The 19,569-nt window shown below is 34.6% G+C and overlaps 1 protein-coding gene across 1 annotated transcript; it reads right to left on the bottom strand.

Moving 5' to 3' along the window:
• Positions 1-6,018: 6,018 nt before the first annotated feature.
• LOC142624009 (succinate dehydrogenase [ubiquinone] flavoprotein subunit 1, mitochondrial) lies at positions 6,019-18,593 on the bottom strand. Its single transcript, XM_075797503.1, has 16 exons — positions 18,273-18,593; positions 16,858-17,025; positions 15,934-16,021; positions 15,325-15,471; positions 15,082-15,222; positions 14,474-14,559; positions 14,274-14,366; positions 14,096-14,159; positions 13,792-13,935; positions 13,306-13,493; positions 10,442-10,616; positions 10,186-10,356; positions 9,900-9,969; positions 9,686-9,806; positions 9,564-9,601; positions 6,019-6,462 (listed from the first exon to the last, which is right to left on the bottom strand). The coding sequence occupies exons 1-16, from the start codon at positions 18,375-18,377 to the stop codon at positions 6,360-6,362; spliced, it is 1,902 nt and encodes a 633-aa protein (XP_075653618.1). The 5' UTR covers positions 18,378-18,593; the 3' UTR covers positions 6,019-6,359.
• Positions 18,594-19,569: the final 976 nt, after the last annotated feature.

Here is a 19,569-nt window from a genome sequence, read left to right as displayed (position 1 = left end):
GAGACGTTTTAACTTAGTCCATGTTCTAATTGTTGTCATAGTCTTGATTGGCCATGATGAGCCACACCGAATCCATTGAAAAAACACACACGCACGCACACTACATTATATAAAACCAGAACGTATCCTTTTCCTGGTTTGTAATCACGACGTATCAAAAACAGTCTTTTAACTCATTATAGTTTTTGAATTTCCGTCTGTGAAGATGATTCCTGTCCTTGTTGTAAATGGGTATCCCTCTCTTCCAATCCCATTTGTAAAAAAAAAGGTATTTCAATTGTTGTCAAAAACTCAAATCCCCTTTGAACAATGACAGATCTCTCAATTTTGGCTATGTATATATACTCAGTCAATATATATCTTTATAATAAAACAAATCGTATGCATTAATTATGCTATTATTCAAATGTTCTTTTGTAAATCATGACGCTAAGGTGGTTTTTTCAGTCAAACTTGCAATGAAGTAGTGCATTGATCCAATGACTGCTTTTTCTTCTTCTTCTTTTTTTTGTTGGACAAGGCAAAGACTGCTTTGTTGGAAATTGTCAGCGTAAAATTAATGCCGAAAGATATAGTACTATAGTAGTAGTTGGTAGAAACAAGTAGGCGATAGTAGTGGCTTTTTTGAATGGGGTTGGAGAAAGACGTTGGTACATGATAATGGGGGACACTGTACCTTTGACAATTTTAAATAATCTACTCATGAGTTTCTTTCTATATTCTACCATCTCATATATTTTACACCAAAAAGATATTGCTCATTAGTCATCACGACTATAATCAGCATTTTAAAATTGCATTACATAATGCTTTCAAATTTATATATAGGTCCACTTGGCATGGATGATTGGTCTTTTGTCTGTCCCGTGATTGTGATGTTAGTGATTTTGTTAATATAATGAAGTTAGGAACTAATATTCTTGATTAAACTTGGTTTTTCTGTTTTTAGAAAAAATTTATTCATTAAACTAATACTTCTAACTTATTCAATTCAGTTTGTCCTCTTCCTTTTTTTATCCTTGATTGGGGTTGATGACTGAACTTCCATCTGTTCCTTATTTTTAAAATTTGTTTTACATGGTTTTTTATTTTATTTTAATGAGAGGCCCATGTGTCTGCCACATGAATTTACATATCCACCACAAAGCAGCCCATTTCTAAAAACGATCAATACTTCTTCCTATATTCTAATCCTTATGACGTGCAGATAGGGTTGAGTTTGAGGTATTTTTCAATCCAACCTCTTTATGTTGAGAAAAGTAAAACCCAACCTATGATAATTCCAAAAATTAATTCAACCCATTGTGTAGTCGGATTGAGATCATTTTGTTGTGCTTAATAAGAACATTGAATTTGTTAGGTTTTTAGTATTCGTTCATTTTATGACATTCTCTTAGAGTATTTTCACCATTTAGAGTTTTCATTCCGTAAGGCGTAAACATATATTGTCTCTACATGGTGTCTTTGTGATTGATGTTTTGAATTGTTTATGTGTGGTGTAGTTGGGCATAATGATTTGAATCTCGTGTTATTTATCCATTTGGGTTAATAATTGAATCCATCGATTAAAATTGGTAGTTAAATAGCATAAGGTCTAAACAGTGTGGCGGATTTTATCAAATTCAAGTGTCAAAATAAATTTAACTAAAAAATTTATACAAAGTTTCAAAATCCAAATAACAAACTTTTTTTATACATATTTTTAATTACACTATTAATAACATGGATTAGGCTGGGTTAAATGAATTGAAATTTTAGCAATCCAAACCTGAACCAACCCAAATCTAAAATTAAAAATAAAAAAAAATCAGCGCAATTCATTAACTCACGAAAAACCACATGGATTATGTATCCACCACAAAGCAACTCATTTCAAAATAATAATAGTAGGATATTTCTTGACATGTTTTGATCTGATGGAAGAGTCAATTTTTTTTTTCCTCACAAAAACTCTAACTGAATAAGAAAAAACTTTAAATTCATTGACTTGATGTTATTTTATTGAGAGATTTCTAATTTCAAATGATTGAAATGAATAACTTGTTACAATTATTCTTAATCAGTTTTTATATTTTATGTGGAGTCTCTTAATTTTTTCACCCAACAAAATGGTACACTACCACACAATAAAATGAACACCCAAAAGATGATCTGGAGCCAAATACATTATTTTTATCAAGGTAGATAGGGAGGATCAACATTCTATTATATGTTCCTCAATTGTAGCCAGCTTGATAAATAAATCATGAACAATCAAAGCAACAAAGTTTCAAACCATTCTAGGAGAAATTTAGGATACACCTGGCTGAGTCCGCTTGTAGTCGGATAATATCTTGTGTGAACTATGGTGATCATAAAGCTTTTGGGATAACACTCGGTTTATATTATATATATATATATATATATATATATAACTCATAAAAAAAATTCTATTATTTTACTTATACAAAAATCCTTAATTTTTTTTTACTATTCAAAATAACTATGTAAAAATAAATATTGAGGAACATATAATAGTATGGGTCATTTTATTAATTTTTGGTTCATTTAAAGTTTCAAATAGCGATTTAATAAAATAAGATAAAAAGAAGAGTTTATGAAAAACAAACCAAAAGTCCAAAATCTACGCCAGAAAGAAAAAAAGGGAAGAAGGAAAGCAAATCGTTAAAGCACAAAAGGTGATTCAAAAAAGTCAACAATTGTTCAACAATAGGCATTTGAGAGAAAGGGGGTTAACAGTACGCATTCCATAGAGAGCGGGGCGAGGAGATTAATACCATTGGAAAAGATTTCTGTTGTGTGGAGTTTTGTGTAATTATCCGTTAAATATGTGATATTCTGAAAAATCTTTTTTTTCGTTTGTAACTAACAGAAAACATTTTCCACTATTGATGTTTGTTTTCCGTTAACCACAAAAAACATTTTACATTTACTTGTATTTTCCACTGCATCAAATACCAAAAAAATGCAAAAAACATTTTCCACAATATCCTTTTTTTACTAAAACATACAGAGCCTAACTGTAGCTCATATGCTTCTGTTGAATTCCTGCCACTTCCATTAAAGCATTTAGTCTAAGAGCATTCCCATTAAAAGTTCTAAAAAATTTAGCACTTAATATCTCAAAAAATTACTTTATTGATTTTAATACTTCATTTTACAATACATCATACATCAAAACTTCTATTTTTTTACCACTTCATTTAAAATAATATATACAATACTTTAAAATAATATAAAAACAACCTCCACAAAATCTAATAGCAACAGTCACAACCACCTCTGCCACAGCACTACCAGCATGGCAGCATCAACCTCCACTGTGGCAACCAAAATCCACCACACGAAAAAAAAAAAAAAAAAGACCCAGCCACTACCTTCCTCTTCCAAATCACAAATCAACCACCATCACAATCACAAAACCCAAATCGGCGAGAAGAAAGAAGACAATCACAAAACCCAGATCGGCGAGAAGAAAGAAGACAATCACTGTTTTTCCAAATATGTACTACTATTGTGCTAGTGAGATTATTTTAGGGAGTAACACTGTGTGTGTAGGTTTAAGTTACACTTGGTGTAACTTTAAGTAATATTATACCATTCAATATTGTGGTGGGCCTTTTTGAGATTTGTGGGCTAAGTTACCTCCTGCCACACTGCGGCTTGAATGTTCTGGGTTGGAGAGTCGAGACTGGTCCGATTACAACTCACCTCAAACTGGCTTGTGCAAAAACTAATGCCACTTTGTTGAAAACTTTGGTTATATGCTCGTGGCAGATGAAACTGTTACAAAAGAGTTATGGCAGATAAATATAATATAACAACAGTAAAGGAGATACGCTTGTTGTTAGCCAAAACAAACAAAAGATACTCCATTAGGATAAAGAAGAGAACAACACAACAACAAAAAACACATTGTCAAAAAGAAACAGCAAGATAAAAGAGAAACGATACTGATGTTTAAACAATAAAATCAAAGAAGAAATGGTTAGTCTGTCGTGCTTAGTTATATTACGGAACTAAGACCAAAGAGGGAACCACTTTCTCAATGTGGATAACCTTGTAGGAAGATTCTGCTGTAGAAATTACCCACTTTGAAAGAATGAGCTTGAATAGCTTATGCCCCAAAGGAAATCCTTAATTCTTAACATAGGGTAGGCTTTTAAAGGGAGAGAAGGGATTAGCTTATCGGTGCATGCCTGCCATCTTACTCTTGCCTACTCTCTCTAACTTTCTTTTTCTAAGTTTGCTACTTTGTTTTCTACCCTCTTCTTCCTTGTTACTTTCGTGTTCTTGTGATATTGTTGTAGTTGTGATGATCGTGTTGATGTTGTTTACTGTGCACAGTGGAGGCTCCTTATATACTGCTTGTCGTAACTAAATTTTTACTGTTTTACCCTTTAACCACTTTTGTCTAGGTGTGGGTGTACTTGTAGACCATTCACTGGTTTGTCAGTTGCCTAGCTACCATCACTTACCTATGCTAGTTGTGCCACATTCCACTACCAAACAAAAAATTCTATTTTGTTTGCTTGTTTACCATGGCATTCCTATCTGCAGCAGGGTGGACATTCTCTCTTACATTTTTTCATGGCATGCACCTAGTAGTTCCAACTCATCCTCCCATCTTTTGGGTGGTATGTCATCCTAGCAGGACATTTCCCCCAAAAAAGTTTAAGCAGGAACCCCAAAATAGGCTACCCCCTTCTCCCCACCGCCAGACCATACCCTCTCTTACCTCCGACCTATGGCCCATAACTCCTGTATTGGCCGGGTACAAATTGATGGTGCCTGAGCCTTGTGCGTGCTCCACTTCTGTGTGTGTCCAAAGCTTGTCTGCTGCTCATTCATTTGCTATGGCCTGGATGCTCATCTGTGCGTTATGCCGCTCATTCTTGATCTCTTGCGGCGTAAATTGATTTCTGAGCCTTCATTCTTTATAGCTTGCTTCCTTCAAGAGCTGAGCCTTACTTGATTGTGGGCTTTTCTCTTCTTAACCCACTCCTTGTTTCATCCATGGATTTGTTAGCATTCCTGTCATGCCATTATGTTATTCCTGCTGTAATATTATTTGATCCGTGCTTGTTAGACCTCTTTTGGGCTTGCTCTATACTTTTCTTTTACTTAATTACAGTGACCCCATATTGTCATTGGGCCTGCATTTATGCTATTTCGGGCTTTCTTGACCCATTCTATTTCTTACGGGCTTCTTTGGCCAATTTCTTTTCCTTGGGCATCCTCAGCCCATTCTAATTCTGCATTTTTATGAGTTTTTGCTAACTCTTTTGGGCTTCTTTGACTTATTTACCATATCCTTTACTTTTGAGCTTCATGGGCTTTTCCATCAACCCTTTACTCACTTGCTTCATTACTTCGGGTCTTCTTTGGCCTATTCTTTCCATTTCGTATAATGCTCATGGGTTTATTACTTCTTTCCCTGAACTCTTTTAGGCCCGCTTGTTCCTTTGAGGCTTATTTACTAATTTTTTGACCTATGATCCATTATTCTTGCCATTCGGGCTTAATGATTTTTTTCTCCAATTTACTAACTATTTTCTACTCATATTGTTAAGCTTCTTCCAACTATTGGATTTTTCTGCCATAATGACCATCAACAAATATTTTTTAATTGAATACAAATTTTAATAAATTCACCATTAGATTACATTATCTACACATAATCTTCATGCTTGCAAGACTTCAAGGTAATAAAAAATCAATAGCAATGTCATCAATCAATTGTTTAAAATCAAGTTTTTGTAGTTTAAAATAATACATAAAAAATAAGTTTATAGATCGAATGGTAAATAAAATCAAATTAACATGAAAATTGGCATAAATGTCAAGAACATATAAAACATGTAACTCATTGATAAGATTTTCAAATATGAATTTTATAACAAGAAATTGAGTGGTGTAATATTACTTACAGTTACACTACGTGTAACTTGAATCAACTCTAATTTATATATATATATTACAGCTTACGAGCAATAAATTCAACAATTTCATAACAAATTTTACAGCTATTGAATTGGCAACTTATTATTAATTCTCATAGATCCACCACTCTACCATTAACAATTTGAGTCCAGTAAGATATTTAGAGCATACGACTGATTATCAACTTACGAGCAATAAATACCAATTTTTCATGGCATAAAATACAAAACCAGACTCCGAATGAATGGCTGGTATCACTCCAAGGCTAATAATGCAACAATTATCGTCAAAATGCTGTTAACTTCAACAATTTATTGTTCATCGCATCCATTTTATCTTGGGAGAATTATTGCATACTTGTAGAGAAACCATTAGCATAAAACCACCTTGCAGGTTTTTAGAGCAAATGTCTCAAATTAATATACACGAGCTTTAGGTGGGAATGTCTCAATCTCATCATCTAGCGTGTTCATGTGAACTGGCCTATAATCTAGCCGGACCTTCTCATTCTCCCAATACCTGCAACCAAAAATGAACACAACTCATAAAATAAAATAATTTCAAGCGGAGTGGAATATATAATTACAAATTATTGCTATCAAAATTAGAATGATAATAGCAATTCTTCAACACTTGACACAATTTTGATTGTTGTGGATGTAGCAAATAGTGGCAAGACTACATGAATGGGTTGCAAACAGTAAACAGGAGATAATGTAGATTCATGACCAGTAAGTATATTGAATTGGAATGATTGATGAATCCAGATGTTGATGAACAAGGAATTTTTTCTACCAAACCTAATTTGCTGGGATGAGAAAATCTAGAACGGCCAGTGAACTGCCTCCACAAAGAATTGACAAGGTGGGGGGTGTTCTGGCTCAGTAGTTTTTGCGGGTTGCTCGTATGTATTGGAAAAATAATTCATCAAGAGAAATCATCAAAGGAATAGTCAGTTACATATTATCATCAACTCACAGAAAAACCATTTTTTATGTTTTTTTTGGGGGGGGGGGGTGTAGGTTGGGAAAATAACAAGTAAAATATAAGTGCACATATGTAGAGTTTTTCCATTAATTTTCTATGAAGGAATAAACAATAAATAACCAAAAAAGAATAGGATAAAAACCTTTCTCATGATATTGTCATGATTCTCTAAGTGTGCATTCTTTAAAAAGAAAAATTGCATGTTGTAAAAACAATCTTGATTTATGCCATAATTATTTAGACATAAAATATAATGAAAAAAATGTGTATTTTTTTCATTCCAAAAAAAAAAGCATAAAAGTCCAGAGACAAGCATAGGTCTCTACTACTCCATGCAAATCCCAACTCGCTAGACTCTGACCACTTCCATTGGGGAAGATTAATTGGGTACTAGCAAGAACAATCCCACCCTAGACTCCTACTGACAACAAGGGAGAGAAAGATATATGCACCTCTTTGAGAAGAAGAGGGGGTGATTTTTAGGAGAACGGGCAGCAGCAATGTGATCTCACAGTGAAAGAAAATGAAATGTGAAAGCAAAAGAGCAGGGGATTGAGTTTAGTAGGGGTTGATTGGGCACAGGCAAACTCACCATATAAAAACATCCATTTCTATATATATAGGCAGGTTAGGTTGGGGTTAGAGCAGACTAATTCAACTTGCACGCTGAACTGGCCAGCACATTTAGGGTTTAAATCTGACCAACCCGCAAAAAATATTGTTGTAAACTCGCACAGGTTGGCATGGTGCAGAGCAGGTTGTTGCACAACCCTAATATTGTTTGGCTTGCCATGGTTTTTTCCCCCTATTAAGCATTCATTTAGAAGCTGTAATGTTTTCACTTTTCAGGTCATTTTTCTAGCAGTTGTATAGCAAGTGTTTTGATATTGGACAAAGTTTAGCTACAAAATTAGAAGGCTACAACCTTACTCAATATCTTTTTATTAAAAGTAAATTTTGACAAATCTACCATTGGATGATATATTTTTCTTATATTCTTCATGCTTGTAAAATTTTTAGAAAATTAAAGATCAATAACTATTTCATCACTAAATTGTTTAAATTGCACATTTTTGTAGTTTAGAATTATGCATAAAATATAAACTTATAGATCATATGGTAAATAATATAAAATTGACACAAAATTTGACATGTGTATTAAGAGCATAAAGAATACGCATTTTAATGGTTAGATTTTCAAAATACGTAGTAATATTTATTTTATTAAGTAAGGTTATAGCTTAAGACTACAACCAATGTTGTAGCTAAACTTTGTCCTTTGATATTTCAATCAATTATAAGTAAAGAACTCTAAAAGATGAGGATGCACATAATAATATAAAGGAAAAATTACATTTTAAACTGTATAATTTAGGGTGTAACAAATTAAACCTTGAAGTTTCAAAAAGTAACAACTTAAACCTTATAATTTCAAAAGTAAAACATTAAACCTCAGTCCGTTCTTTTTTTGATAAGTAAGGAATTTTATTGAAAAGAACTAGCACCACCCAGTACACTAAGATGTGTACTTAGATGGCAGACCAAGAGAAGTTACAACTTACAACAACCAATAAGTTCAAACAAAGTAGTACGCAAATGGCATGTTAAACCTTAGCTTTTGTGTTTAAGGTCTAATATAGGTTGAGGATCTAGTTTGTTACTTTTCAAACTTTAAGATTTAAAGCCATGACCGCCGTTAGTGTCCTCCTCAAATAAGAAAAGCCAGGACTTTTAAAGCCATGAACAAATGATCAGGACTAGCAATAAGTTGACATGGTCTGGATTATTTCCAACACCACAAAATATGAAAACTTTTTTTTTTTTTTTATGATAATTTTTATTGATATGGAGAAGAGAACAAAAAATTTAAACATATAAGGCTATAGCTCACAACACCTGCCACTTCTTTATATAATCTGGAGTAGCTGCCTTCTCCTAGGTTCAAATGCAATTTTGATTGACTCAAAAAGCTAAGCTTGCTCATAAGCACATTCTTCTAAACAAACCAATACTACAACTGCTATATGGCAATGGAGCATCCCTCATTATAATTAATTAAACCTCAATTACCATTCTTCCCTTTCTCTTTATCGACCATTTTACCCCTATGTTGAGGGCACTTTGGGTACTGAGATTCTCCTTTCCTTCCTGTCAAATCATCCCACTTTTGAGAAAATAAAAAATGGGCCCAAAAGAAGAATTTTATCCCTCCAAATCCACTCTTTTCCCTCTTCACACTCCCGCACAAGAGAGACGTTATTCCTTCCTACTTTCTCCTTTCCCTCTGATCTTTTCCCAATCAGTGTGAGACATAATAGCCCAGGTAGTTCAGGTATAAATACACAACCATCATTATGCAGGTTACTATGGATATATACTCAAAACTAAAATGCTAAACTTGCAGTAGGCTACCATGACACCACGCACCAACAAAAACAAACCACCCAACCCTCATTTATGGTTCAGGATATGCATTAGTAATCCAACAGATGTCCTCCACTATCATAAGGGACTTAATTGTGACATTACACACCACAGAAAAAGCTTGATTTCTAGGTCAACTCCAATGACAATAGCAACCTATAATTTCAAATCAATGCTACTCTTTCAGAAGGGCTGAGAAGATAACTTACCCCAATGTGTGTTTCATCCAGTTCTCATCATCTCTTTTCTGCAAAACCAGAGAAACTTATCTCACTACACAGAAAAGTACTATGAAAGGGAACAGATTAACTTCAAAAGAAACAAGACTAACTGTAAAATCTTCACGTGCATGCGCCCCTCTACTCTCTTTCCTGGCTTCAGCAGAATGCATTGTGATACAAGCATTTATCAGAAGATTTTCTAACTCTATAGTCTCTATCAAGTCAGAGTTCCTGTAAAAAATTTATAATTTATGCTCATTAAAAAAAAAAATGTGAATTCACATGAAACATTTTATCATTAAGTTCATTGTCCCCAAAATTTACCATATCAAACTCCGGTCCTTCAATTTAACATCATGAAAGCTCTCCGATGCCTTGTCAATCAATTGACAACCTGCAGAAACAACAAAGAGAGGAGAAGATGGTCAAGATGCTCTTTATTTGGGCTGATTAAAAGGTGTAAGTTTCCAACCCTGTAAAGTTTCCTACAAGGAAAACTCGGTTTATGTCAGGGATGATGTCAAGTCTTGACTTCAAGCTACCGAATTCAGGTAAACTATGCCCTAGAAACAGAAAAACAAAGAGAAAACTACAACTTGCTAATAAGTACCTTCTTCTAATGTTTCCTGTGTACGGAACACAGCAGCATTATTTTGCATTATTCGTTGCATATTCAACCGAATGTTTGAAGTTGGTATTGAGCCATTTGAATTCCTTATTTTGTCCAGCCATGCAATAGTCTTCTCACCAGCATCCTTCTCCAAAGGTTTTTGTTTCTCCCCTACTCAATTTCAAGTGGAGGTATCTTTAGATTCTCATACAGATTTCATAATCAAGTCTCCAAAGTAACTATAAAATAAACTTGCCTGGTCTCTGAACTTCTGCAACTCTATTTGCACATGCTCGTCCAAAAACAACAATGTCAAGGAGGGAATTTGCACCAAGCCGATTGGCACCATGAACTGATGCACATGCTGCCTCACCAGCAGCCATTAATCCAGGAACTACAGCATCCGGATCATCACCTTTAATTGTAACTACCTGAGGAACAAAGGCATGCCAGTAAGAAACTAGCAGATTTGCACAAAAGAACCACACAGTAGGCTATTGATGATTTCTAAGTAAGGTGTCAAACAAAAATATCAATGAATGCTAGACAATATTGTTTATTAGTGGCTGATATTAAGTTCCAACTTTGTTTATCATTTTTTAGCAAAGAAATGTCAACTGAAAGCTAAAAAGAATGGAGCCTCACAATTTCTCGCTATACCAGAATTTATTTTGTTTTTTATGCCTTGGGTCAGCTCTAGCACATATGGCACCACTGCCTTCTCCTATGAGAATGTGTGGAGGTTGAGTTTATGAGTTCAAAACCCATTGGTGTGTGCACAAGTGTTAGGAACCCCCACCATATCCAAGTAGAATAGAAAGGATTGAGTTAGTTAAAATTTAGCACATTTTTATTATAGTTTAACACACGTAACACATTAATCACATGGGCTAATTAATTAGAGCACATGTTGAATAAGCAGGCCTTGAATTGTATAAACAGTTGCATGTAATCTCATATGGGGATATCTTGAATTATAACCAATTTGTTGCTTATTGCATTTCTCTTTCTCTAATATTTCTGTGTCTTTCTCTCATAACAATTCTTTGGAGGGTGACAACCTTGAATTTAGTCAAAACACATGCAATTCCCATCAGGAACCATTGGGTTCTTGACAATAAGGTTTTTTTTTTAATACGTAATAAGAATTCCATTAAAACAAAATGAATAAGCAAAGGGTTTTACCCTAGTGCTCACAATGTGCAAACTTGCCTTTCTAAAATAAATAAATAATTAAACAAAAAAAGTGATTAGTTATTGGAGGAATCAGAGAGGGATCGTAGGGAAAGGTATGATATGGTGTCTATGGGATAAAGGCAACAGCACAGCTTTTTTTTGTTTTTGGGGGGGGGGGGGGGGAATTGGGTGGTGAAGATCCTTTGTTGTTGGGTTTCAAGAAAGCAGTATTGCATAAGTGATCACAGATCACAGCAACTTCTGACAAGCTAGTGCTAGGCTTGATTAAATCATCTTAGGTGTTTGTTTTTCTTCAGTTGGAATACACATTGCTATGTATCCACAATGGAATGCATATTGCTATATCCTAGGGTGCGAGACCACTCATATAAATATCTCAAACCATGTACTTAGGTTCATCAATATATTTTGGGTCAAATGCACTAAGACCCCTAAACTTTGGAGTTGTTACACTTAACCACCCCCCACCCCCGCAAATTTAGTGCATGAACTTCAGCATTGCGCCAAATAGCCCAATCTGTTAGTGTGCCGTCTAAAATCTAATGTTGCTTTTTCAATTTTAGAAAGGCAAAGTAAAGATTTTGGATATGCATGACACCTTCAACCAAAAAAAACCCACCGCTGAGGTTTCAAAATAAACCATCCAACTGCTTTTGTCACCTTCAACCACCAGAAAAAGACCCTACCTCAAACCCACCACTAGCCCAAATTGTGATCTCTATTATCCAAATCCTATGGCCATGACAGTCTTGAAGCAAGAAAGAGAAAAGAACTTAAGGAGTCAAGAAGTGGGAGGTCACCGCCAATGATGGTGATGGAGACAACTGTCAATGTCAAAGTTGGGAAAGGAATGCTTAAGGAGATTCGGTCAGGGGTTTCCTATATAGAGATGGAGAAGAACTGGGTGTGCTTTATTTGCTTGTTTGGTAAGAAGGCGAAGTATTATAAGTGTAAACAGCTTTCTGGGTTATGTCATTTTAATTGCTAAATTATGGAATAATTACACCTTAACCATGGCAAATAATTGTTTAAGGTTTGATAAGTGTTTTTTTTTTTATTTAATATTCTTTGGACCCAAAATAAAAAACTTAATAAGAGAAATTTAGTTTATTTTATTTTCCTGTAATTTCCTAGAAATTAACAGGCGGATCATTAGTGAAATGCACCCCTTCTTGAATATGTCCTGCAATTTCTTAGAAATTTCAATTTAGCTTTTTGTAACTGATTTGATATTACTGACTGGAATTGAAATGCACCCTTTCTTGAATATGACCTTGTGCACTTACTGTTTGAAAAAGTTATTACGTGAAAAAATGAGTTATTGATCGGATAGATTATGCCTGACTCAAAGAAAAAGAAAAAGAAAGGAGAGCCACCATCAGCAGTGGCTCTGACGATGGATCGTGGCAGTGGCGGGCTGGTCATGGCAACCAAGTGAGCAAAGCATTCGGCCGTGGCTAAAGACTTAGGCGAGTGAAGAAGAAGAAAGTGAAACAAAAGAGAGAGATCTGAGTGTGGGATGTTAGATTTTGAATGGCACACTAACAGAAGGAGCTATGTTGATTTTTTTTTTTTTTTTTTGAGAAACTGGAGCTATGCTGAATTACATGTGCTAAATTGGTGCAAATAAAAGATGAGAGGGTGTAAGTACAACAATCTCAAATTTCAGGGGGTCTTACAGCACTTTATCCGTATAATTGTTTGTGTGTGTGTGAGAGAGAGAATCACCTGCACAGAGTTCATTTATATGTACTATTGAGTACCAATAAATCAGCAAATACTATTAGTTACATTTGGACTATACAGATAAGCCATAGAGCTGAATTAGTTTCAAAAGGAATACATCAAATATGAGAATCAATTTTTAGAGTACGATGATTAATTTAAGAGGGCCTACTTTACATGAATTGCTCTAAATCATACCTCGCCATGGTAATTGGTGGGAATTCCACCCATGTTATAGTGCACAGTAGGTAAAACTGGAATGGGCTCCTTTGTAACATCAACACCAGCAAAAATGGCAGCAGTTTCAGAGATACCAGGAAGCCTCTCCTTCAGTACTTCTGGAGGTAAGTGATTCAAGTGGAGATAGATATGGTCCTTCAAAGGTCCTGTAGAAGATTAAATTATAGTTATAAGGAAACATAAAACAAAACAGAAAATTTTAAAATTGCAGGGATTTTACAATATATAACTTATGACTGCACACAAACAGTACGTATACATCCTACATGGATGTTTATTGTGAATAGTTATTAATCATTAATTTCATTGGGCAATGGCCATAATAAATACTTTGCACAAATTGTAGCATAGATCTACCATGTAACAACATTAAGACCAAAGTCTTTCATCACTGGACAACAAGGCCACCAGGATGAACAATATTTTTTTAGGAGCATGTCATACCTACACCACGACCCTCCCGAATTTCCATAGTCATAGATCTCGAAACAACATCTCGTGATGCAAGATCTTTTGCTGTAGGGGCATATCGTTCCATGAAACGCTCACCTTCACTGTTCCTAAGAATACCACCTTCACCACGGGATCCTACAAGTTGCAAATGAAAGTGCCAAAAAATTATTAAAAAATTATTAATTTTAAATTAAACAAGATTAACACAGTTAAAATCATAAAGGGTCAGAAAACTAAACAGAGTATTCAACCAAAAGCAATAATAGATCACCAAAATAACCCAAAAAGTACCAACCTTCAGTGATGAGGCAACCAGCACCATATATACCTGTTGGGTGGAACTGCACAAATTCTAAATCCTGCAGAAGGAATATATCATCAGAAAACATAGATACATATAACGATATAAAGTATAAAAGATTAAAAGGCAAGTTAATATATAAAGCCAATATTGGAGAAGCAACAAAATAAACCTCAAGTGGGAGCCCAGCACGTGCAACCATGGCATTGCCATCTCCCGTACATGTATGAGCCGAGGTTGCAGAAAAGTATGCTCTACCATAACCCTGGGAGAAACATGACATATATTGATATTTTTGCTTAAAACAAATTAAGATGATCTTAATTGAAAAATCCACAGCCAGGAAATAAAAATTTACAACAATTATAGTACCCCTGTAGCCAAAATGGTGGAAGCAGCATGGAACCGATGTAATGTCCCATCCTCCATATTTAATGCGATTACCCCCTGGCAGCTACCTGCAACATCAAGAATCAAATAACCTTCCCATACAATCAACAAACCCTCTCTACCACCTAGGATCCAATGGAGCCACCACCCACCACCCACCACCCCCCCCCCCCCCTCTTCCCCTTCTCTCCCAAAAAAAAAGTAACTCTTGAAAGTTTAGGTGGCTGAACATATTGCCACAGGGGAAAACACACGCAAAATTCAAAGAGCCATTGAGATGCATAGATTAGACAAAGTACAGATATAAAGTTATCCTCAGGTAATACCAAACAACCCCATGAAGAATATTCACCAACTAGGATGTATTGACTTGGGAAACCTAGTGTGGTGAGCATGAGTGTGCTACAAATAAATATTTGTATGTTGTGATTGTAGGAATGAGAGAAGCTTATAACACCAGCAACATTTATGAAACCAACAAGATATGATGATATTGCAAGGAATAATATAAACTTAGTTAGATGATTATATTGGCATTTTCAACCAGCTCCAGGACAGTGTAAAGCAAGAGTTATCATGCAATAACTTACCATCACTGTTCATTAATAGATCCAAAGCAAAATACTCCACAAAAAATTGGGTATTATGTTTCATAGCCTGGCCATAGAGAGTATGCAATAAAGCATGTCCAGTTCGGTCAGCAGCACATGCACAACGATATGCCTGTCCACCTATAACAATAGAAAACAAGAGAAGCCAAAATCAGACAACTTTAAAGACAATCCGCAAGAAAGACTTTCAAATTCCAAACATGGATGGCAGCAGCATCTTACCTTTTCCAAAATTAAGGCTTTGACCACCAAATGCACGCTGATATATTCTTCCATCTTCAGTCCGAGAAAATGGTAACCCATAATTCTCAAGCTCAATCACAGCTTTTGGTGCCTCCCTACACATATATTGAATGGCATCCTGATCACCTACATAAAATGCAATACCATTGCATGTTAAAAATATAACTAGAACAGACCTATAATAAATAGTTATAAATTTTGCAATGGGTGTGTCAGTGCATGACGCTGTATGTCAATATTTCCAATAAGAGCATGTGACCTCAACCATTCAGAACCCACATAGCCTCCTTGCATAAAAAATTCAATTTTGGCTCTCTTTGAGGTAAACACGCCATTACATAGAGCAAGCAGTACATGAATAACAGGAAAACACAAGGCGTGGCTCTGGGAAGAATCATTGCTGTAAAAGGTGCCTAGATATGTAACAACACACTAAACCAAATGTGGATGAAGCCAAAACAAGCAATACAGGATCTCTATCCTCCATGTAATTCATATAAGAAAGTAATTAGTAACAAACATCCAATCTGGATATTAAGTAAGAGCACTGCAAATAAAATGAAAGATTTGTCTAGTTTAACAACATACCAAGCCAATCACTTCCCTTTACTGTGTCATACATGTGCCACCTCCAGTCATCTTCACTCATGTTGCCTAATGCAGCATTTATACCACCCTATGCAGAATTCAAATATCACAGTTAAGCAAAGGATCCAAGCCATTGACAGAAATTTAACATTGAGTCAATGAAGAGAGACGCATTAGTACGCAGTTGATGAAAAAAGCAGAAAACCAGACTTGGATCATTGATGTGGACACAAGATGAAGTTATGAACAGTGAAAATGACAGAAATAAATAATAGTCACCATTCAACTAGGTAAAGTGAAGAATTCATAATTGTCAGCATCAAATGCCCCAGATATAATGAAAGGAAACCAAATAATGGAATCATAAGGGCCCAGGTCAATGTGGATAAAAGCACCCTTTTCTATCTTTTGGAGAGCAATTATATGGACAAAATTTATCAATTAGTTTATCGCAACAAACACATAAGACCAACCAAACACTAAATACTACATGCTTCCTATAATGCAATGCATATAAAAATCAAACATAATGTGAAATCATTAAAATGGCATTTGGTAGACCAAATACAGGCTACATACAGGCTTATATTATAAGTAACTTGGAGTAATCCTTTATAAGCATCGATGGGTCACTCAAAAATCAGAGCCATGATCATATGACTGAGAACATGCCAGAAATCAAATACGGTAGAACATGCAAACAACCTCCCAAATCATACATGTCAATGACCATCTTATCCTACAATTATTACTCATAATGAAATTCAAATTGAAGCAAAGACAGAAAATGTCCGATTCCATGAACAGGTTTAAATCCACACAACTGAACCAAAATACCAGTGTAATAATACAAAGACATACTAGTTACAATCTACACGAACCATAGTTGGTAAAACATCTACAAAAAAAAATAACATCCCATACCTGAGCAGCAACAGTGTGTGAACGAGTAGGGAAGAGCTTTGTAATGCAGGCTGTATTGAATCCATGCTCTGAAAGCCCTATGGCTGCTCTTAGCCCAGCACCACCAGCTCCTACAACAACCGCATCATATGTATGATCAACTACCGTGTATGAGGAGCGTCCCCCAGTCTGCCACAAACAAAAGCCATGCCTTATAACCACTTGCAATCAAACCAATGCTAAAAATACAGTAGTGAACCCAAAGATAAAATTATATACACACATATATATAGATTGATTGATGATTGGTAAGGCACACATGGAGCAAGCTATTGAAGACATATATAGGGGCGGAATTAAGTGTAAGCTTGTGGGAGCCATGGCCTGCCCCAAATTTTTTAAATATGTATATATATATATATATATATTATATACTTTACTAAAATTTTGAAGGTTTGGCCTACAAAACTAAGAATTGGCCCCCCTAATAAATTTTCAATGCCCTTTTTTATTATTATTTTTATTATAAATTTATTCTTATATTTGCTAAAATTTTGGATCATTCATGATTTTTAAGAATTCATTGGTTCCATTTTAAATTGTCCATTTACATTGGCAGACAATTTCATAACTTATATATGTTGAAAATAAAAGTTTCAAAAATTTCACTATGGAGTAGTATATTAGATACAAGTTGATGATTTTGTATCTAATATATTTATGAATTGTGACTAACTCTAGCATTAGATGTGCGTGCGTGAGCGCATGGTTTGTAATTTATCTGTACCATATAACTCAGACCCCAAGCAAAAATTTCTGGTTCCGCCACTATAATATTTTTTTTCTGTTGGTTGATTGATTTGTAAGGCACACACGAAGCAAGCTATCGAAGACATAGAATTGAAACAAAAGGCATAAAATCATAAGCTCGTATACATTGAAAGACGCAAAACGAAATAACCTAATAAAATTTTGCCACAGCAAAAAATCAGGGAATTAATAGACTAAATTCAAATGAAGCATAAGTAGTAGCGTTTGCTTCAAGCAATTGAGAGGAATTAAATAACAGAAAAACAATTTTGAACGAATCCAGCTAGCTGTATTGAGCTCGGTTCGGTGGATATTAATAGTGTGTTTGGAGTTTCAAACAGTGAGAAAATCTAAGATGAAAATAAGCATAGATTCTCTCATTTTCCTACAAGTTCTCAGCAACCAATCAGGGCGAAATTATTTTCAAAATCAAACAATTCAAAAAGACTATCGATCACGGAAAGAAGCACAAAAATCTATCAGAATCCAAAAAAATAAAAATAAAATTAATCAGATAAAGAACTTAGCTCAATCATCCAAAAGGTTACGATACAAAATGAGAGAGATCGTGAAGAGCATAAACCCTAAAACCAAATGCGAGAGAGATAGAGAGAAAGAGATCGCACCGAGCCAGTGGAGAAAAAGCGTGAAATGTGAGATCTGAGAGAGTCATTGAGGGGCGATCTTCTGGAAGAAGAGACGCGAAGTCCTCGAGAAACGCACCGCCACATCTCGGGTCTATAATATATAGCTAGCTAGCTAGCTTGAGGCTGTATCCGGCTGTGTTTGGTTACTCTTTTTTTTTTTCTTTTCTTTTTTTCTTTATCTCCCTCTGCTGTAGGGGTTTTTGATGAATTGGCTTGGCGGAGGAGTAGCTGTGGAGGCGAAATGTGAGGGAGTTCAAGTTGATAGTCGGAGGTAGCTAACGGGATGATTAATGAAATGATGATGCATGTGATGGGGATAACTATTATGACTGCCCCTAATCTTGGATTCTATCTACGGAAATTGCCACTTTTAAGATTTTTTTTTTTTTTTTTTAGCAAATAACAGTAGGTTTCATTGTACTAAACTTAATTACCGTGTTTTAAATGATGTCTCTTAAGTTGTTTTTTTAAAATTTAGTTATGCAGTTTAATAAAAAAATATACTTCCATTCTTTAAAAAAAAATTCATATAACATAATTTAGGAAACGGTATTTAAGTATAATACTTGAGGAGTAGTTTAAAGTATTTGTTAATAAATTATTTTATGAACACTTTAATAAGAAATATGAAAAATTGTAAAAATAAATATTATAAATATTTTTACTTTTTTCATAAAAAAATTTTAAAATTTTTCTTTAAACCAATAACTTTAAAGTATTCGTTAACTTTTCTTAATAAGAATTTATGACTTAAATTTTCTTTTCTTTTCTTTTTTTTAGATGAAATTGAAATCGTTCACCATCGAATTTTTCTTTTCTTTTTTCTTTTGTGAGTAAAAGTCCATATTAATTTCATTAATCTATAATTAGCTTATACAACGAAGGAGTTTAAAGATAGGCATTTTTTAAGTCACCTCTATCAACTATACTCTCACCTTATGTTTGTTGTGGCAGGAGTTGATTTTGCACAAGAGATTCATCCTTACACTAAAAAATACTCAACCTCAATATCGAACTCCACGTCATAAAAAAATGATAATGATTTATGGTAAATTTGTATTTACATAAACTCAAAGAAGGCATGAATAAATTAACGGTTGTGGGAGTTATTGTTGACAATGAATAAATGCTTTTTGTCCAACAATAGAGTGCTCAAGGGATTAGAGTACAGTGTTTTTTGTCCAAAAATATGCACAATGAGTAATAGATCGACTTTTGATGAGTAACATTTAAACATATTAGAACTTAGAAACACCAATGAGTATCCCAAGGACAA

The sequence above is a fragment of the Castanea sativa genome, chromosome 2 (assembly GCF_040712315.1).
Source record: "Castanea sativa cultivar Marrone di Chiusa Pesio chromosome 2, ASM4071231v1".
Taxonomy (NCBI): Eukaryota; Viridiplantae; Streptophyta; class Magnoliopsida; order Fagales; family Fagaceae; genus Castanea; species Castanea sativa.
Note: the sequence above shows the minus strand (reverse complement) of the source record. Positions and strands in the feature narration are given on the sequence as shown.